Genomic DNA, 22,511 nt, shown 5'->3' with positions numbered 1-22,511 from the left:
CAAAGTGACAATATAATATTAGACCCTCTGACAATAACAACCTTTCCAGATAAACTTACTACAACCATCCAACACTCATGCTACCCAAGTGAAGATAACAACATAAGAGTTAGATAAACTAGCTTTTTCTGGTTTGATTCAAAATGAAAATGGAGCAGTTTATGCGTATCACACCCTATTTTTTTTTGAAGTAATGAAACAGGTGGGACAAGAAACACAGTGTCTGTTGGTATGCACAGTGTAGGAGGTTCCATTATTAATATTTTTTAAGAATACGTATATAAAGTAATCAAAATGGATTTACTTCATTACTAATCAAAAGGTGCCCAAATAGCAATTGTAAGCAGCAGATAACTGCATGTCACTCAAATGGACTATACCAAAAATACATAAACCAATCTACTAAGACTCAGAAGCCCTGGTCCTCAAGAACACTTTCAAGCAGGAACTTTCACACTTTGGAAGCCTGCAATAGATAAAGGCAGCCTATGCCTTGCATGAGACAAACTGACTGCGGATCAAACAGCCAGAGTGTCTGCAAGTAAAGGGATGCAGCCTATCTAGTCAAACCCCTGTACGCAGGGAGTGGCTGGGTCAAGTAAACTGACAAGGAAGTGTTAATTTTAGCTAAGGAAAAAACAGGCTTTTTATTGGATGTGGACAAAATAAGAAACAGCTGGGAAACAAGGTTTCTGTAATTTGACAGTCAGTAAAAAGATAAGTGGATGTACTATCTCTGAGAAGCACATGCACCAATCTATTACGTGGCAAAAGCGCCCAGAGCTCAAAGATATACCAGATGAATTATCCTGAGAGTAAGTGTGGGTATAGTTTGTTTCAATTGCCATGGAAGCTGGGATCAGTCATCCACACATGCCAAGGTGGTTAAGCAAAAACCATCACCCTTGTGATTTAAGATATATCCATTTCACTAGCATTTTTAAATAAATACTGACTTTATAAAGCACTAGGAAACTTTCCTGGAAGAATCAACTCAAAACAGAACCACTTTTCCAAATCAACAAGGTTTGGGGATTATTGTGGTGGCACTGGTTGTAACTTCATAAATAAGTTAAAATTTTAACCCTGCTTCAAAATCTAGGATAAGACCTCATGGTGCTGTGGCCCAGCTGTGCAGGCCACTGGGGGGCCAGAGGAGGGTGGGGAGGGGAGTGGGGACGAGGGGTGCACTGATAGAGATTTTTGGGGCCGATACCAATAGCCAATTTTTAAGGAGGCATATCAGCTGATACTGATCTGATTTCTGATACAGCTGCGCGCAGCTGGTAAGTCTGTTGTGGTGAAAACAGACTGGGGAGAGAAGGGGCATGGGGGGGCAGACCTGCAGTGAGAGAGGGAGTGGGGCTGGGGTAGGTGCTGTGCAGCTGAGGTGGGCGCAAGACAGAGCTGCAGCTAGTCCAGGGGGCACAGGGAGATGGAGGAGGGCGGCTCCCACCATTACTCCCACTATTCATCCAGGAGGGCACGGGGGGGGCCATGCCCCCAGATCTGCGCTGGGAAGGCCAGGCAGCCTACAGCACTGTGCTCAGGGTAGGCAGCAGTAGTGCTGGAAGGGGGACTATGAGGGGGGTTGCAGCCACCCCAAATTCACTGTAGCCTCACCATAGTCCCCTCCCACGTTGCCTGCCCCAAGTGCAGTGCAAGGTGGCCCCTGGCCCCAGCCTGCAGCTGCAGCCTGCTCCATGCAGATTCAGGGGCACATGCCCCCCCATGCCCTCTCAGACAAGCAGCAGGAGCAGCAGAAGAAGCTGCCGAACAATCCGCCAGACAAGCGGCACACAGAAGTGGAAGTTACCCTCCCCACACAAGCCAAGGCTCCGTCCTGCACCCACCCTGCCCCACCCCAGCTGGGCAGCACCTACCCAAGCCCCAGCCCCACTCCCTCCCTCACCACAGGGGGCACAGATCTGCCCCCCTCATGCCCCTTCCTCTCCTCTCCCCTTTCACCACAACAGATTTACCAACTGCACACTGCCGGCCTCTGCTCCTTGCTGCCTGCATGCTGGATTCTGGCTGCATGCATGCACAGGTATTTATTAGCCATATTATCAGCCTCAGAAGGCCAATTTCAGATATAGTAAATTTTCTTTACATCAGTGCCAATCCAATATTGGACCAATGTGTTGGCACACCTCTAATGGGGACTTCCTGTACGAAGGGCACCCCAAGATGGTTGTCACCTCCATCCCTTACCACTGATTGGCTAAGAGGGCTGCCTGTCATGTAGCCATGCTCCTCCCCACCAATTGGCAGCAGGGGGTAGGGCTGCATGATGGACAGCCCCCAACCAATCAGCAGTGAGGGAAACAGCCATGTGATGGATAGCCCTCACGACCAATCGGCAATGAGGGACAAGACCACTGGGGCCCCTTAAGCCACTCAGAGTTGGGGAAGGGGGAGGAAGAGGACACTGCAATCAGCACATGAATATCGTGGCTGGCCATGTGATCTCCCTGTGAAATCAGCTTGTTACCTCCTGGAGTTAGGTAGACCTGCATCTATAAGATGCAAATCTATCCTGCCTTCAGTTAGCTTAAACCAACCTGCAACAGAATCAACTATAACAGGAAAAAGGATTTTCTCCCAGATGCAATGACACAAACTTTAGCATTTTTGCTGGCATACATGCATTGATTATGGATGTGTGTTTGCTTGCCCCCCCCACTCCATTACTGACCTATATATCCGAGTCAAGTATTTACTGCAGACCAAGCTTTAGCTTTTTTTTTTAGTTGCCCTTTGTGATTGTTTCAGAAGGCATGTTGAAAGTCTAAATAAGCCATGCCAACCACTAATTTATTCAGTGCTTTATTGATACATTCAATCTATTCTAATACCTTAGAAAAATGCTTTTTTCTTTGCAGAATCATGTTCGTTACACTATAATATTGTAATGTCTCAGAGGTTTTATTACTTTAACTTATCATTCCAGCTAATTTGCCTGGTATAAATACATAGCTTACTAACTAAAATCACCAGATCAACCCTAGTGCCTTTTTCAAATGGAAGTACATTTGGTCTGGTACAGTAGCTGTTTTTAATGAGATTATACATTTTGCCAGCTACTCAGCTAGTTTATATTTAAGATTCTTCAAAACTCTTGGATATCAACTTATTCCCGTACTTTTTGTTCTAAAACCTCAATTTCATACAGATATATCTATATCAATTGAGCAATATATCTACCTATACACACACACACACACATATATACACAAACATAAACAGTGCAAGAGCTTGTAATTAAGAACTATATGCACAAGAGGATCAAATTAAGATTGCACAAGCAGCATTAATTCTGGAATTTCTTAACTGCGAGTGCCTGACTTCAGAAGACAGCTATTAACTTCATAATGTAAATGGTGAATTACTAATTTATTTTAAAAATACCTAACTTAAAAAAAGAAGCCCATCATATGACATCATGATGACATATACATATCACAAGCTGCAGGCCCCCAGCAGAGAACTGGGGGGGCAAGGGGTGGGGCCACCCCACCACCACAGCACGCACCTTGGGGGGAGGGCCAGGGGGGATCCATGCCCTAAGATCTGTGAATGGGGTAGGCGCAGGCACGGGCTGCCTCCTGCAGTCTTGGGCTCCCCACCCTGTTGCCCTCCCTGGGACATCCCCACCCTGCAGCTCCTTGCCGCTGTGAGTTCTGCGCTGCTGGTAAGGTGTCTCCTCACCACTGCAGGGGACACCTTGCCGGGGAAGCATGGAGCTCGCAATGGCAAGGAGCTTCCCCGCACGGTCCCACTCTGCTCTGTTGTGCCAGCTTGCATCCGCTGGGCTAAGGAGGCCTCAGGGGAGGGAAGCAGGGCAGCAAGCCTGAGCCCACAGCAAGCCCCACAGGGGCAGGGGGCTCGCTCCTCCCTTCCCCCAGCCGCTACCATGTCAGGCCAGCCCCACTGCTCCTCTCCCACTGCCGTGATGGGCCCGCTTCTCCCCCCCACCCTCAGGGTTACTCCCCACCTCACCCCCATCAGGCCCACACCCGCTCCTCCCCTCCCCCTGCACCACAGCATGCCTATTGCTTCCCCCTCCCTCCTATGTCAGGCCCGCTCCTCCCCTCACTGCCCCCGCATTGAACCATCCCCCCCAAAAAACAACCAGGAAAAAAGCGGCACAGGGCACAGTTTTGCAGCATGACCTGAGGCAAGCTGGGGCTGTGTCCGCCAGAGACTCTCTGGCATCTGGCCAGAGGGTCCCTTATGATGCTCCTGCTGCTGTAGCACTCTGCCTTGCCGCATCGGGCAAACAGAAGTGGAGCAAGGCAGCAGCATGACCCAGCTCTGGGAGCTGTCCCAGGTAAGCAGGGACTGGGGTAGGAGGACTGTGTGGTTTCTCAGGGGTGGGGTGGGAGGTTGGGCTGCAGATCCAGGAGGAGCTGGGCGGGGTCAGTTTGCCCCAAGTGGCACAATCTGCCCCACACCAAAGTGTATGTTCAGGCACATGTGCTGAGGCAAAAGTCCCCAGCACAAATTTGTGCCGCTCTTATTTGAGCTGTTGCAAGCACGTGTGCCTGCATGTGTAGACTCGCCCTATGCCTTTGTGAAAATCAGGGCAATTTTACAGTGACTAACTATATATTTTGAAGCACTGTCAAGGCTCACTACTTTTCATGTAACCACTGCATCAGAAAAGGGGTTATCTATCAATTACCAGATATGGTAAATAATTGCATATAAGATTCAAACTTCACTATGAATTATTCAAAACTCTTATTATATTTTGTGAGGCTATATTTCTCTTTGATATCAATTTATTATATTTTAATTGTCAGCAATGTGAAAGGTGTAGAATAGTCACCCTCCTAAAACAGTTTTGCAAAGTAAAATCATATATCCTGCTTCTCAACCAGTCATAAAAAGACAGTCTTTAAATTTTAAAATACTGTATTTTCTTGCATAACACACACACTGAATGTAACATTTATCCTATTTTTGGAAGACCACAAGAAGGAAGAAAAATATTACTTTAGAGCATGGGCAAGTACAAAAAGTCTGGGGTCTCCAGGGCCACATACCAGGGCTATGAGTAGTGTTCTGGAACTGAGGGCTATGCCCGGGGGCTGAAAGGCAAGGTACAGGTGCTGCATAGTGAAGTCCAATGTAGCACATCACATGGTTGGGTTGTGTACCAGATACAGCCCTGCACAGTGGCTCTGGGGCCATGCACCAAGTCCAGGACCATATCTACATGTCAGGTCCCGGGCTATTTGCTGATTGAGCCCAGCATGCTGGGTCCAGCTGTGGACCAGCCCCATGCACCACCCTGATTTGGTGCCCTATTGAGGAAGGAGGCTCCACAAAGGTGCAGAAATTTTGCCCTGGGCAGGAGGGAGAATAATTGTAACATTACCACCAATCTGTCCCCCAAAATTTCTGGACCCTATTCCTCACATGCAATATACACCCCAATTTTCCCCAGCTACCTTGTAGAGAACTATGTGGGTATATCCTAGAAAATACAGTATTCTTCAACAGTATATGTAAGGCTATTTGTTCTTCAATGACTTTCTCTTCTTTTTAATGACTCAAATAATTGTTTCTTCTCACTCTTTCCAAACTCCTTATTTTCAGGCTCAACTGAAGTTAATACCTGAAGGGCCTATCTTGTTTTCTACCATAGCAGACAACAAGTCCAAATTCCCACCTGGATTTTTCACATTTTTGAGTTGGAAATACCATGTAAATTGCTCTTGAAACTTACAGGATGATTGGAATTGGATGAAGGGGGAAAACAACAGAGGATATCCGTATCTTTAAGCAGAAATGCCTACGAGGTAATCAGAAATGTTCTAACAGCATTGGAAGTTTAAAGGAAAGCTCAGTTTGGTTATGCTAACAAAAAGGTAAGTCTATCTAAACAGCATGGGGTGTTTCTGTTTTGGAGGTGTTTGTGGGGGAAGGGGCAATACGGACTGATACAATGAAGTTAACAAGGTTCAACCTTAAGCTACTCCTTCCAGGTGTCAGAACTTTATGCATGAGCTAGAGGACAATACCATTCAAACAGGTGAGGAAATGGAGTAACGGAAGAGAGCAATTCAAAATAGAAAATATAAACAATTTAAAAGGTATATTTTTATCATAGTTTTCAAAAACCTACCACCATCATACAAGCTTCCAAAAACAAACTTTACTGTGACAGAAACTATGGTATGAGCAAAGTAATTACGGATACAAGATTGCGGCTTAGGAATCAAGCATCATCAACTTTATTCTGGGAAGAGTTAAGTGGAAGTTAAGAAGTTTCTGATTTTACAATACACAGAATTTTGTTTCAGATGCAACAAATAGCTTAAATATATCGTCAGCAGTCCCTCAGAGTCGAGGATGACATCTGTCAGGCTTGATGGGTCCTCAGGTGACTGAGGAGCCCAATTCTGGATACATACATTCTTCAGCAATGGGGGCATGTTGTTGCACAGGGGAGTAGGATTTGCAGCCCCAGGTTGGTCTCTTTCTCCTCCCTCTGCCATTCCGCCTCAGTATCAAGTCATTGGCCCTCAAAATGGTGAATGCCTTGGTGGACCAGGTGGCACCACTCCAAATGGTCAGCAGCTTGCTCCTCCCAGCCATTGGTGTTGGTGACTCTGTGCCTGAGGGCAGGCAACCTTGAGTGTGTCTTTGTACCATTTCCTTTGGCCGCCCTTTGAGCATTCGCCAATAGAGAGCTGGGAAGAGAATCTAGTGAGGGAAGCACTTCTCGGACATCCGGATACAGTGACCATCCATCAGAGTTGATTTCTCAAGAGCAAAGATTTGATGCTGGTGGACACAGCTTCATGGAGGATGCTTGCACTGGTCCAGCGGTCCTCCCATTTGATCCCCAGGATTCAACGCAAGCACCGCTGGTGAAAGCTCTCAAGGGTCTTAATGTGGCTTCAGTAGACAATCCAGGTTTCACTGCAGTAGAAGGGTGGTCAGCATGACAGCCTTGTAAACCAAGCCCTTCATCGACTTCTGAAGGTCTCTATTTTCGAAGACATGTTGTCGCAGCTTGAAGACAAGGCAGTTGACCTGGTGCTGGACTTCTTCACTGATGGTAGCCTGTTGAGAGAGGTGGCTGCTGAGATATGGAAAGTGCTCCACGTACTCCAGAGCCTCCCCATCTACAGCGGTGGCATGAGAGAAGTTCAGCTGGCCTGGGGAGGGTTGGTAAAGAACCTTTGTCTTGCCAACATTCAAGGACAGGCAAACTATCTTATAGGAAGCACTGAAGAGATCTAAGGTCACTTGCACATCCTGTGCAGAGTGAGCCATCATGCAGCCATTGTCCACAAACTGAAGATTGTTGATGTCTTTGGTGGTGAGTTTTGTTTTTGCCCGGAAGCGCTGAAGATGGAAGCTTTATTGTATACACAGGATCTAGAATGGCATCCCTCTTGTATTGTTTAGGACAAACACACCACTGATTTCCTCTCTTGCAGCATGGTTGGGTCAGCTGGCAGCTCCATGTCAAGGGGCTGCAATTTGCTCTGTGTTATACTCCAATGGAACAAGTTCTGCAACTGTAGTCCCCAGTATCAAGTAAGTAACACGTTATAGGCCATGTAAAGGCATTGTTTCTACCAGAAGAATCGCTGGTAGGAGCATTCATTCAATTTCTCCCAGGAGAAACAATCCCTGATTGAGAGAAAGATCTTCCACATGTCAATCACAGATCTCCACTGCACGAGAAAGATCTCTTGCACAAAAGAAAACTTGTGTGTTCTTCTCCCAGTCTGATTTGGAAGGGGAGTGGAACAGCAGGCAGAGCCTCTGGTCAGAGAAACAGGCAAGGAACTTAGGTGGCTACTTAAGTCCTCACATAGACTAGTCTGGGAAAGGAGTGGAGAACCTGCTCCTTATTTGCACTGCACTCCTCCAGGCCAGTCAGACTGGAAGCAGAGGAAAGGAGGCTGTTCCTGACATGTTCCCCATGCTGGGGTGACCCCAGTATAGGGAAGGCACAGAGACTCTTTTCCTTCTGCTGTACTCCCCCTGGGGACTAGGAGTGCAGCAGCCACTGCTCCTCATGCCTTCCCCAAACCAGTCTGGTGAAGGCATGGTGAACAAAGAAGAGTGGGTAGCTATAGGCTGAATGCCTACATATATTTCCTCTCCTGGTAAGATGTCTACCCATGTAGAAATGAATGCACCAGTAGAAATGAATGCCTGTTCATGGACACAGGCAACATCACACTTTGCCCTCTCATCAACCTAAATTAACTTTCTAATTTCTAGGGGTTACAAGCAATATCTATGGGTTTATGGGCCTGTGAGCTATGGCTTGGGGATAATAGTTTTATAGTAATTGTATTTTCATTTTTCTCCTTCAGCAAAAGAGAATATTGTGTTGACAACTTGCTTTAATGCATGAAATCTATCTGTAGTAAGTTTCCAAGCTTTATGTAAAACATTAAATGAAAAGAGAGCTGAAAGGAAAATGCTGAAAGGGTAGCTTACAATGACAGTTAACTATTATAAGCTCTGAAATATAGTTCAGTCCTCTGGGATGCTAGCATAGAGCCAGACCAAGTCCTAAGTTTTTCTGTACATAGGAGATAAAAGGAACTATAGAAATAGACGGATTTTTGTCAAAAAGTAGGGCAAGAAAAAACAATCAGACAAATGAAACAGTTTATTATAAGCAACTCCTTCCTACTCTTCAATTCCATCCATATTTCTATATATTTAGGGTTCCACAGTTTCAGTGATTGTTTAAGCAAAATATGCCAGCCTAGGAATTATTAGCACGATCTCACTTTACTTATCCCCTTTCAAGTCTTCTGAAATTTCACTGTGCTGACCTTCTAACTTAAATTTAAAATTTTCCCCTATATACAGTACTGAGCTGCACTCTAACGGTTCCACTGGAAGTTTGGAAACCATAATGACAGCTTCTTCAAAGAAATCTTGCTGCTACTCTGAGAGGGAAGAGGAAGAGAGGAGAAACATTTGAGAAACATGGAGGCTGCTGGTGCACCACACAAATATCCTAGCTGATCAGATATTTCACAAGATATATGGGAAACTTATTCAGACCTAAGCCTTTACAAACTTAAAAAGTCATATTCTCTCAGCATCCAACAAGAGCCAAGCCCCACACCTCCTCAAGGTGGCTCCATAAGAACAGCCAGTCAAAATTTATTTTAGCAATCCTTTTTTTTCTTTGCAGATAACATGCTTTAGCCCACAGGCATATTTTACTACAACCTGACATATGGCAACAACTTTTTTTAATTGAGACACTTACCCAAGTCATTCTCTATCAAAATAAACTCTTCTGAAAAAAATTAATATACATAGAAAGAAGCAGAGTACTTCCTAGTATTACCCTACCTCTGCATTGAGGGTACAACATATTAGGGACTACTGCCCACTCACTGAAGGCACAAATAAAACTGCTCTGTCACTGAAAACAGATTATCACCCATCAGAACTCTTGAACCATTTTTTAAAATGGCTTATTTGCTACTATGGAGAGAGAAAAACCATCCTCAGCCTCATTACAGAAGCATGATTAAGATTCCTCCAAGCAGAAATAAGTAAGTAAATATCCAGCCTCCTATTCAAAAATAAGCTAGGTGAAAAAAGGACAGAGAGAACCATAGAAACTGAAAATATACATTATACAAAATGTGGTGATTAAAACATTTTCTAGTCCCACTTACCAACAAAACTGAATAGAAGCCCGGCTGTGTTTCCCACTGCTTTAATTGTTCCTCAGCTGGTTTCAGCACAGCAGTATCTTGACTGGTAGCTTGGGTCAAGACTTGCAGAACAATAGTGCTGGCACTATTGAGATCCATGAAAATCTGATGAAAAGACATTTAAAAAGGAAAAGTATTAGAGTACAAAAGATTTACATTAAAAGCTAAGCCCTACAAGATGAAGAGCCTTTTGTTCCCAACCAAGAAAAGCACTTAAGCAGGCACTAGGTTTTCATTATCTTTAAGAATCAAGTACTAAGAATGAGAGAGAGAGATGCAGACTTTTCAGAGACACATTGTATCAAAACACTTCACTTCCATAAATTAGTTTTCATCACATCACAGGGGTTGACATAATGCATCACACCCTAGTTCACAAGCACAGTACCCAGGCACAGAGCGATCAAATAACCTGCTCAAGGTGAGACAAGAGGTCTGTGGCACCATGATACCTAAAATTCCCAAGTCCCAATTTAGTGCTTAATCCACAAAATTAACTTCCCTTTCTAGCACTGTTTCTTCTACAAGCATGTAAATCACATGATGCAACTCACTTGTTTCTAAATTTTTAACAGAAACCAGGATTCAAGTAACTGTTAAGATTATATTTTTATGGTAGCTTCTTGGCTTGTAATTCAGTAGTTAACATATTAATCTTGGCGACAGACTACATCCTGAACTTGGAAGGAAAACAGCATAAAGCAGTGTAAGTGAAGAAATTGGTGCTAACTTGGTAGAGAGAGAACACTGAATGAAAACTGTGGAAGTGCTTTGCTTTCAACATGCCATTTACTCATCTGACAGTCCTCTTGAGGGCATGCAGGTTTCAGAAGTTTAGTAGCAGACCAAATCTACAATTTATGGTTGCAAGCCTTCTTCATATACACAGACTTAAAGTTGAGGAATTCTGAAGGCTTTTTTTAAATTACTGTTCTGTGAAGCACAACCAAGTATATGCAAAACTGGAATTAACTGCAACATTCACTAAAGGCAGAGCATACCCTGGGACGATTTCTGTCAGATGTAAAGCTTTAATATTGAACTCTTTAGTTTACTCTGAATTAAAGCTTTTTGAAAAGAGATGCTGACCCACTTCATATAGTTCATTTCTAACACTCATACCTACCTGGACGGAGATTACCTACATGGACAGAGATTCTAGCTGTGGAGATCTGTCAGGGCCAGGCAGGTGAAAGCTGCCACTTGTCTCTTATCCTTTCCCCCCACCTCCCAGCTGCAGTGTAGACACAGCTTTCAGTTGCCCAGCCCTGCCCCAGCTCCCCACCAGCTGGAAGCTATACTTATACCCCAACTTAGGAGAAGGGGGCTACAAGAAGCAGCAGCAGCAACATGGGCGCAGCTCCCAGGTGCCTGACTCCAGTGGTGGCACAGGCAGAGCCCCCCACTGCTGACATGAGGCAGAAGCCACCCAAGTCTACATCAGACCAGAGCCTGGTTGTTCCAGCCCACAGCTTGAAAAAGGTTGCTGGCTGCTGATATAAGGGATTACATCTGCCTAAAGATCTGCTCAAGAGCCCAGAGCTTCTCTCCGCTATTGCTATCAAAGGCTCAGAGAAAAAAAGAAAATAACAGACTACTGCAAGTAAACAGCAATAATGACTATACATAGTGCTATTTAGAGTTACACCGATACATGGGTCCAATATCAAATCGGCACCAATATAAAGAAAATTGTCTGTATTGGAAATTGGCCTGATGCAGCTGATAATTTGGCCGATAAATGCCTGCGAGTGGGCACAGCTGCAGCACAGCACCCAGGCAACAAGGAGCACATCCCAGCAGCTTGGAGAGCCGAGTGCAGCTGGTAAGTCTGTTGTAGTGGAAGGGGAGGGGGAAGGGAAGGGGCATGACAGGAGGCAGATCACAGCCCCCACAGTGAGGGAGTGGGGCTGGGGCTGGGGCAGGCACAAGTGCTGCCCACCTGTGGCAGGGTGGAGTGTGGGACAGCCATGGCTGATTCGGGGGGGCGCAGGGTGGCTCCTGCCGCTGCATGCATCCCAGGAGTTGCTTAAGCAGGCGAGTGGGGGAGGGGGCATGTGCTTCTGGATCTGCATGGCAGGGACAGGGGGGCTACTGCTGCAGGCTGGGGCCAGGGCAGCACCGGGCTCTTCCCAGTGTGTAGGGGAAGAGGTTGAGCCAGGGCTGCACTCAGGGCAGGTGGCAGCAGTGCTGGGAGGGGAGCTACAGGGGGAGGCTGCGGTGAAATTTGGGGTGGCTGCAGCTCCCCTCCCAGCATCACCACTGCCCACCCCAAGTGCAGCCCTGGTCCAACCCCATCCCCCCCACCACCAGGAAGAGCCTGGCACAGCCCTGGCCCCAGTGCACAGATGCAGCCCACCCTGACCCCCCCCACCCCCTGCACAGATCCAGGGTCACACGCCCTTCCATGCCCTCTTGGGGGTGTGCGCAGTGGTGGGAGCTGCCCCCACTTCCCATAGATGAACTGTGGCTCCATCCCACACTCCACCCTCCCTGCTCCTCAGGGCAGCACCAGCCCCACTCCCCCCCTCCCTCACCATGAGGCCTTTGATCTGCCCCCTGGCCATGATCCTTCCCTCCCCCCCTCCCCTTCCATCACAACAGACTTTACCAGCTGCATGCAGCTGTATTGGAAATCAGTTTGGTATCAACCGATATGCCTGCTTAAAAACCAGCTATCAGCATTGGCCCCCAAAATCTATCAGTGCATCTTAGTACTATTAGATATAACATTAAAAAAAGAGGGGGGGAACAGAATACTATTAAATCTGTTATAATAATCGAGGTGTTTTTACTATTCTTTATTATAAGTAACAAATATTAAATACAATACTATGGTTGGAATTTTGTATGACACCTGAAAGAAAATGTGTGAGGTAAGGCTGTGAGAGGTAAGGATTGTTGTGGGCGATATCTCTTATTGGACCAAACTGCATGGTTGGGATAAACATGGTTAGACAAGCTTTCATATACAAGGCATTCTTTATCAGGTCCTAGGCAAGAAAGTCACTTTTGATCATCTGAGTGCAATAAAATCGGACTTAAAATAAAAACAACTACAAGGGAGTCAGTGAAGGAGGAATGAGTCTACTCTGATACTAGACAGTGCTGAGGATATTATAAACATATTATAAAATCTGCATAGTGCAGAACAGAAGCTACAGTATCTTCAAGGGAAGTTATTTTTCCTTTTATTTTTTAACTAAAAAAATTCATAAATGAGATCCTTGCTTTCTTCAAACAGCTGCAACTGCACTAGCAACCTTTTTTTTAAGCATAAGAAGAAAACTAGTTTGAAACAAGGTTTTAATTGCAAAATTCAAAGAATGTACATCTTCATCTTTACATCTTATCTTTCAGTCTCTGGTAGGCTCAAAGCACAGCAGATGACAAACAGCAAATGAAATATATGTCCTTAATTGAGATGCTACGTTTTTTGTTAATTAAACTTGCAATTCAAAGGTACCGTAGGCTCAACTAGCTCAGACAACAGCTGTAACCAACAATGCTTTTTCATATTCAGTTCACAACTTTTTCTTTTGAATTCAAAGTCCATCCATGCCTTTGATGCTGTCGGATAGAATGCTGCAAGTTTCTCAAGTCACTCAAAATTTTGCTGTCAAATGCAAAACTCCTTATTAAGCAGCATTTCCCACAGCCAGCATGTTACAACTCTGTATTAGCTGAATTTTTGGGTGAATTTGAAGATCAATGGATTTATCCATATACTATTTGAGATTTGGCTACAGCACCTTTTAGAGGAGGCATCTTCTAATGTTTTACCCTAGAAGTGCTTGATGCCAAAAGAACCTTTGTTAATTTCATCATTGCCTAGGGATATCTTGTGTTTTTCCAGGTCAAGTTCACTCAATTTTAACTTGGGGCTCTGGAGCTAGGAGCAGCTAATGAGAATTATCTGCACTCTGGCTACACTCACCACATTAGATGTTGTTGCACTGAATGGCAGAAGGAATGTTTTGAGAAGTCATCTGAGTGGGCCATACCTCTCTGCCGGGCAAGCATGTATGCGTTTTCTTGCATACATGTGTACCTTAAGACAGGGTTGGGAACTGATCTTAAAGCAGTGGCTGGCAACCCTTTAAAGCTGCAGGCTGGATTAACCAAGTTTGGGTCGGACATGGGTGAGTGTGAGCACTAGAATCCAGCAGCCACTAGCATGGACCCAAATCTTGTATAGCTTATACACTTGATCTAAGCTGACAAGAGGCCAAGAAGCAATAAATAAACCCACCCATTTTCAAATCACCAGATCTGTGAACAGATATCTTCAGCAGAAGGCACTCTCTCTGGGGCCACCACAGAGAAACATGCTAACAGCTACAAGTCCTTGGTTCCCTTCACTTGCCCATCTCTGCCCCAACCCTGGTCAGTCCAGCCTGGAGCCTTAAAAGGTCGCCAACCACACTGTCTTAAGATCACTTCTCCTGATTTCAGTACTTTATTGTTTAGATTGTGTCAGTGGCAAATCACAGAACTCTCCTGCTTGTGGGGATTGTGAGGAAATTAGATGAGTAAGTATAAATTCTGGATTTAGTGAAAGATAACTAAACATAGTGTTTAGTGGCACTGCGTGTAGAAAAGTGAACTGGGTTGTAAAATTCAGAATTTGTGATGTTGCTATGAAGTGGACCAAATGTGTGACTACAAGGTAGTACGGTTCAAAGCCATAGTTGAGAGTATATCTGTGATGGGTAGTCTGAGGTATTGCTAAAAGGCTGCAAAGTTATGACTGCAGAGTTGTGACCATTAACTCTTCATTTACAGGTTTTCAGAAGTTTGAGTTTCTGCTAAACTCAACTTTCTGGAAAGGCAGACACCTCAGGCAATCTTAACTTCAGGTTAGCACTGAACTCTCCTGATTTTGCTGTAAACAGAAATATAAGTATTATCTATAGAAGTCAGTGTCCATTGAGCTAGTTGCAGTTACAGAGCTTTGTGGCTGAGATGCTGGTGAGACAAATCAAGGACAGCTATGCAGTTCCGAAGTGCTCTTCACCCCTTTAGCCACTTTATGACAGAATGGTGATTACGGTCATGCTCTGAAAGGCTCAAAGGTTATATTTGCCAACACCAATGGTGAGCAAAATCACCAATGTTTCTATACTCCAAAATATCTGCCAGTACATGTGGTTACAGTAATTTTAAGAATATTAGAGAAGACTGATATCTCTGTCTTCCCCCCACTTTAACCGTTCCCTGAAACATAGTCAAGCCTACTGCCACATGCAACTCACCCTCTGTCTTCCCATTTCACTATGCCATTAACATTTTAGACCTTAACGGCATAAAAGTACTGATTCTTGCAATCTGGCTTGACTACTCCCCTGTTACTACCCACATATAAAAGACAGCATCTTATTTAAGGGTGACCCACTTCCTGCATTATGTAACCTAAGGGGCATACCAAGCCAGCCTCTACAGGTCCATCCTGCTTGCCACCCCAACTCAGCTCACTCTCTACCCTCAGAAATGCCTCTTGCACTACTGTATTGATCTCTCCATAACCTCTGGCCAATTCATCCATCACGCACAGGAGGCAAATACCTTAATTTTGCATTTCCTAATTTTCAGAAGTTTAAAACAGGTATATGGTTCAGGGAACCACAGAGATGCTAACTCACACCGGGGGGGGAAGAAATAACACCTCTGAAAGTCCTGGAAATAGGCATAGGAGGAGACAGAAATCTTCAGGCTCTGCAAAACAGCCAGGACTCTATGACTCTTGGCCCTATGTCAGAATAAAAAAGAGGGTTCCAGCAAATCCTACCTTGCTCAGAGAAGCAGAAAAAAGGGCTCACACATGGAGAGACACTTTAGCATTATGTTTTCACTTATCTGTAGAGTTTAACTCTTTGTGTGAGAGACCCGGACCTAAAGAAATCTCATGAGGTACAATAAGGACAAGTGCAAAGTCCTCTACTTAGGACAGAACAATCCCATGCACTAGTACACGCTGGGGACCAACTGGGTAAACAGCAGATAAAAGGAACTGGGAATTACAATGGACAATAAGCTGAATATGAGCCAGCAATATGTCCTTCTTGCAAAGAAGGCTAACAGCAAATTGGGCTGCATTAGTAAGAGCATGGCCAGCAGATCAAGGGAAGTGATTCTTCCCCTCCATTCAGCACTGGTGAGGCCACATCTGGAGTACTGTGTTCAGTTTTGGGGGCCCCCCTACAGAAAGGATGTGGAAAAATTGGAGAGAGTCCAGCAGAGGTCAACCAAAATGGTGAAGGAGCTGGAGCACATGACTTCTGAGAAGAGGCTGAGGGAACTAGGCTTATTTAGTCTAGAGAAGAGAAGACTGAGAGGGGATTTAATATCAGTCTTCGACTACCGGAAGGGTGGTTCCAAAGAGGATGGAGCACGACTGTTCTCAGTGGTGACAGATGATAGACAAGGAGCAAGAGTCTCAAGTTGCAGCAAGGGAAGTTTAGGTTTTCCTAATATCTAACCCCTCTCACTAGGAGGGTAGTAAAGCACTGGAACAGGTTACTCAAGTAGGTTGTGAAATCTCCATCCTTGGAGATGTTTAAGACCCGGCTAGACAAAGTTTTGGCTGGGATGTTCTAGTTGGAGATGGTCCTGTCTGAGCAGGGGGCTGGACTAGATGACCTTCTGAGGTCCCTTCAAACCCTAATTTTCTATGATGCTATGACTGCTTCCCAACATGGGTAGGAGGTACACTAGCTGGGATGAATGTTGAGCAATCAAAATTCCTCAGGACTCAATGGTCCAAGTCATGTTGTGAACACAAAAAATGATAGAATCTTCTAGCCTTAAAAAGTACTCTCTTTTGAAGGAAAGTGTAGGGCATTGGACATCAACAACCCATGGGTCAAGTGACCCAAAATGTCAATGATTACAGCTTGGTCTACGCTACCTAGTATTGTCAGCAGAACTCAAGTTGTAGCAGTGAAAAACTATGAGTGCATCTATATTCACGGATCCCATGTAACAGCAGAACCCCTTCTTTCTGCTGATACAATAATTCTAGCTGAAAGAAGAAATCTGTTACCACCTAGCAGACAAAAGAAAACACATACAGAGGTGCCAACATTTTTTTCCAGCTGCTGTGGCCCTTTTAAGTGGGCACTGTGTCCTCAACCAGCATAACTGCTTTAGTGAAGCTAAAGATGCCCACAGTTACACAAATGCACTCTGGTGGCTTCCCTTTGGTTACTGTTGTCCCTGATACCATAAGCCTTGTTACACAGAAAAGCCCTAAACTTGCCTTGCAACCCCACAGACCATGCTAAATTGTAAGGGGATTTCAGTAAGCACATGGATGTCAGAGATATTTGAAGAAGCTACCTTAAAGGTAAACGGTATTCAGAGATGTCTGATTATTCATTGCTAGGTGATGTTCGGAGGGGGAGGGGGGGCGGGGGACGACGACAACCTTTTCAGAACAGTGAAGAGAATTAATGCAGCTTGGTTTGAAGGTGGATTTACAACCTGGCCGCCACCACTGCTTTCCCTGACTGCCACCATTGGACTGTCACTGATGTCCCAAATTTGCAGCTCAGAAAAAAATCTTTTGGTGACCCAGATCCTGCCTGCACACTAAAGCATACAAATGAATGACTGCGAGCATGCACATTCTCAGCTCTTCATCCCAATCTAAGCACTCTGTACCCAATGCATGCTTCACCATGCCCACCCTCAGCTCTTCTGTTTCCTCAAAGGCCAGGTAACAGAAGAGAGAGGGGTCAAGGCACCCCACAAAGTAACAGGCCTCATCTGCAGATCCCCACACAAATATAGGATACAAGCAGGGCTCAAAACATCAGGTTTCTCCCCACAGACCTTACTACCTGTATGGAAGCCAAAAAAAAGTAGGGATACTATTGGATTGGCATGGATAAAAGGAGAAATTCCGTTATTGGTTTTTGGTTGTTGTAGCCAATAATTACAACCACATACCCAGAGCACCCTGACAAGTGTAAGGCTGGTCCCCGCAGCAAACTATAGGTCCTGGAAAGCAGCAGGAGGGGCAGGCGGTGCTGGGGAGTGGTCACAGAGCACCAGGCTCAGCAACACAAGAACTAGTACCAGTTCCTGCTGCTGCTGCCATGGTAACGCCATGTACGCAGCAGGAGCTGAGTGCTGGGGCTGCTGTGGAGACGTCAGGCGGCATGCGGGCAGGGGAATGCACCATGCGAGAGACATTTCACTCCACCAGGAAACAGGTGCTTTTGCAAAAGCAGCTTCTCCCCAGTGGTCACAGGAGCTCGGCTGTACGGGGCCCACCGATGCTGAAGCAGTGGTGTATTCTGGGAATCCAAATGTGCCCTGCACCACTGTCTGTGCAAGGGTCTGCCCTATCCACCCAGGACAACATGGATTGCATGGAAGTAGGGCTTTGGGTAGGAGCTGTGGGCAACAGGGCAACATGCATGAGAACGAAGGTGATCACCACCTTCCTCATCAAGGGCCAGAGTAAACAGGAGGCATGCATAAATGCAAAACAAGCAAACAAAAAGGTTTATTCATGTCGGTAGTTTACAATACCTTGCACTATTACTAAATATCTAAACATTACTAAATATTGAATTGGCATGGGCCAATATGGTCGGTTAATCAAGGGCTATAGGTATCAGCCAAGAAAATATTTATCGATGCACCCCTAAAAAAAGAACTTGCTCACCCAGATTAATAGGAGGTCCTAGGCTCAAATAAGCAGAAAAAGGAGCTCAACCACATCAAGACAATGACGACACAGATACCAGCTCTCAGACGGTGAGAGAGTTTATCTCCTCTACCCAGATTTGAATAGCAAGGAAATGGGAGAATGAGACTAACAGACAACCCCATTTCAATATCTGCAGGTCACTGCCTTCCATAGCTACATTCTCTAATCTGATTTCCTTCCCTCTGTCCCAAATCTCCCAATCCTTGACCTCTCCTCTAAAGTGGATCTCATCCATCTCCCTCTGGAGATTATGCTAGCCACACTAACTCAATAGGACAAAGTACTAAATCACCACTGAAGAGAAACAAGAAATTACTTACTAATTAATTACTTACAAAAAAAATATGCTAGAAAAAAAATGCTAGAATGCAAATAGACCCAGATTTGTTGTGCATCTTTTGAGAGTCAGCAGGGCTGAATGTAAGCTATACTTTCCAGATTAAAAACCTAGGACTGCACAAACAAAATCCTTATATATCACACTTGAATCCCTTTTACATGTGTTCTTCCTCCTTCCTCAACACAAACCCTAAACTTCAAGAAAATATTGTGTTGTGGGACAGCTCTTAACCCGTACGCTCATACAGCACATGTCCACTGACGCAGAAACTTTTTTAGACAAGATCAGCACCATTCTGTTTCTATCCAACAGGAAAACATCTTACACTTAAATCATCTCAGAGTATAACAAAATCTTAAAGACACTTCAAAAGCTTCCTCACACACATAATGCACTGCATTCATCCCTGAATAATTGCTAATGTTAATGAAGTCCTGTTTATGCAGGGGCAATCAGGAAGATTAAAGCAAATCAGCTAAGGATGACTAAGCTATAATAATCTAGACCACCTGACTCCTGAATAAGAACATCTACACAGATGTTTAAAAAGCACTTTAAGTTATGCTCACTGGCTTCACATATTTAATTGATTTGCCTTAACTCTCCTGAATGTCCATGTAGAAAACCTCCCAGTCTACAACTAAACTTCTGATTTATCACCAAGTTTAATCCCTTTCAAATAAACTTGATAATAATAGAATGAATCTGTGCAATATATGCAACACTGAAGATAGATTTCAACATCTTTCAAAACAGTGCCCTCTGAAAGTATTTTTTTTAGCAAGGCCTGCTGCAGAAATACCCAACTTATACTGTAGGTGTGATGAGAGGGAAGCAACATTTAGCCAACCTACGTTCTTTGCAAGCCCACCATACACACACCCCTGTCCAAAGGAATATAGCTATATCCTGCAAGAAAACCATGATGGCATTTCAATTAGTAAGCAAAGAAGGCTTTAATGTAATGGAAATTTATCAGCTCAGACAACAAAATCTACTCACCTGCTCCATCACTGACAGCACTGAAAGCACTAATAATATTTTGTTTTTCTTTAAGTGGGAAAACATAACTTTTCAGAGATGCACTTGATGCACAGAAGGAATGTATTTTAGATCTTTCACACTAAAGGGTAAGGCACCAAACTACAAATTTGCCCAGTAACTAGTTTATGAAACAGCTGCTAGTTTTAACCGTCACATCATACTATGAATGCCAACTGATTTGTGCATCAAGAACACAAGCATAAATTATCAGGAGTGGTATCTGCATGTTCTGGGAATTTCTGATGAGTAATACCATGGAACTTCGATTCTCAGCAGAAATAAACTACATAATTTTGTTGTGATTTTTTTAATTTCGGAAACATCTTTTAAGTCTATTGTTTTCAGCATTTTAACCGAATGTATAGGGCTCTTCTCTCCCTTAGAATAGTATACCACATTCGCACTGCTCATACCTGGGTACCCATTTCATTATAAGTAGGGCCAAGTTTTTTTCCCCATTTAAAAGCATAAACATTATTTTCTATACGTCGAACAACCTACAAAATATATGAAAATCCATATAGCAACTAAAAAATCATTTTGGTGCACTGCGGATTTTCAGGCTTACATTTAACGTGATGTTCAATATAAATCATAGGAAGAGAGGGCTGGAAGAAGCCTCACAAGTTTATCTAACCCAGCCCCAGGCAAAAGACAAGATCACCCCTGACAAAACTACCTCAGACAAGTGTCTGTCTAACCCACTTTTGAAAATTGCCAAGGCTGGATTCTACAACTTCTCTATGTAACCCATTCCAAAGTTTAGTCATCCTCATAATAAGAAGGTTCTTCATCATTTCCAACCTATGTTTCTTCTGTTTATATCGGGGGTATTCAACTCCTGGCCCATGGACCAGATCTGGCCTGTGGACCAATGCCATCCAGCATGTAAGGCTCCCCACATTCAGAAAATTTGGTGGTGGGGGAATGATGGCAGCTAACAGCCACTCCCCTGTGGCCAATTTCCCAGACTCATGGGGAGCCCTGCAGGATGGATACCATGGCCATTTGTGCTAGACTGAGTACTCAGGACTGATCAAAGAGTGTGAGGCTGATCAGGGCGTGGGGCAAATGAGGCAGAACAAGGTTGACCACAGCAGCCTACAGTGGATCAATGGATCAGGTTGGCGCAGGATGGCACAGGGCAGTGTAGGAACTGATCCCAGTGCAGACTGGAAAAAGGTGGCACAGGCACAATCATGGCACATGAGATCAATCTGGCCCACAGACCAGCTCCATGCCACTCATCTGTCCAGTACAATGAGATGGCTGTGCACCACTGACTTAATTTATATGCATTTTAATTAGAGGTGCACTGATGCATTGATCTCATATTGGTCAGCATAGATATAAGGAAAAATGACAGTATTGGCAATTTGCTTTTTTTGGCTGATGTGGCTGACAATTTTGCTGATAAATACCCCATGCGTGTGTGCAGCCATGGCACAGCATGCACACAGCCAGGAGTACAGCCTGGCAGCATGGAGAGCAACATCCATTGGTAAGTCTGTTGTGGGGAAAGGGGCAGACTGAGGCCCCTGCAGTGAAGGAGGTAGTGGGGCTGGAGCTGGGGGAGACACTGCCTCAGCCCACAGGATCAGCCAGCCCATGCCCCATACAGAGATCCAGGGGCACATGCCGCCAGCGCCATCCCAGGGTGCACGTAGTGGAGGAAGCCACCCCCGTCTCACCACTCTGTCCTGTGCCCTCCTCCACCCTGGCTCAACAGCGCCTGGCTCAGCCCCACTCTGTCCATCACTGCAGGGACCCTGATCTGCACCCCCCCATGCCCGTTTCCTCCCCCACCCCTTTGCCCACAACAGACTTACCAAACAGACACTGCTCTCCAAGCTGCTGGGCTGCATATCAGCAATCGGCTCGGTATTGGCCAATATGGCTTATTAAAAATTAGCCATCGGTATCAGTCCAAAAATCTCTATTGGTGCAACCCTAATTTTAATCCTGACCTTTAACAGAATCCTTGTTATTATATACACATACTTTCATAGGCACAACACAGAGAAACCAAAATTGAAATTAAGTCTTTGCTATAACTTATTAGATATGCTTTTAAAATACTGACAGTTTATTTCCTTCCCAATCTCGAGCTTTCTTTCTAAAATTAAAATAGATGTTTAATTTTGCTAAGTCCTCTAGCTATGACAGTGTATGTTAAAGCTTCTACTGAATTCCATTTTAAAAAATAATAATCCTGCTACTGAGCATACGAAAAATAATCACTGTCAAGGGCAGTTATGATAGAAAAATAATACTAAATACAACTTGTAAAAAAAAAAAAAGGAGTGGGGAGGGATTCCTGATCTCAGCTATATGATTCAGCAACATAAAACAGAAAAAGTAAGCAAGAAAGACACAATGATGATGTCTTTGCATCCATCCCAATTCAGGTAGTGCTCCAGGAAAAAGAGGGATCATACTTCTGTTTTAACTGACCTACAGAATTAAAAAGATTATGAAATTACAGACCCCTGTAGCAGCAGTGTCCATTGGGGCACTCAGGGCCCTCCTGGGAATGCCCCCCCCCCCCACCGGCACTGTACAGTGCAGTGCAGCCCCAGCTGCCTGGCACCCAGTGTCACCTGTACCACGTCACGCAGGCCCAGCCTTCGGCTTTGGCAGGGGGGGGGGGGGGGGGGGGGTGCCCCCAAATCTGCGCTGGGCA

General features: G+C 44.8%; 1 protein-coding gene across 1 annotated transcript in view; it reads right to left on the bottom strand.

Annotated features, from left to right (window-relative positions):
• IPO11 (importin 11) overlaps positions 1-22,511 on the bottom strand; it is a 280,310-nt gene that overhangs the window by 251,558 nt on the left and 6,241 nt on the right. Inside the window, exon 2 of the mRNA XM_019532129.1 lies at positions 9,687-9,830. Within this exon, the coding sequence (XP_019387674.1) occupies positions 9,687-9,824 (138 nt within the window). The 5' untranslated portion in view covers positions 9,825-9,830. The remainder of the gene's footprint in view (positions 1-9,686; positions 9,831-22,511) is intronic.

The sequence above is a fragment of the Crocodylus porosus genome, unplaced genomic scaffold (assembly GCF_001723895.1).
Source record: "Crocodylus porosus isolate Cpor-Errol unplaced genomic scaffold, CroPor_comp1, whole genome shotgun sequence".
NCBI classification, from domain to species: domain Eukaryota; kingdom Metazoa; phylum Chordata; order Crocodylia; family Crocodylidae; genus Crocodylus; species Crocodylus porosus.
The sequence above is the reverse complement of the archived record's forward strand: the minus strand, read 5'-3'. Positions and strand labels throughout refer to the sequence as shown.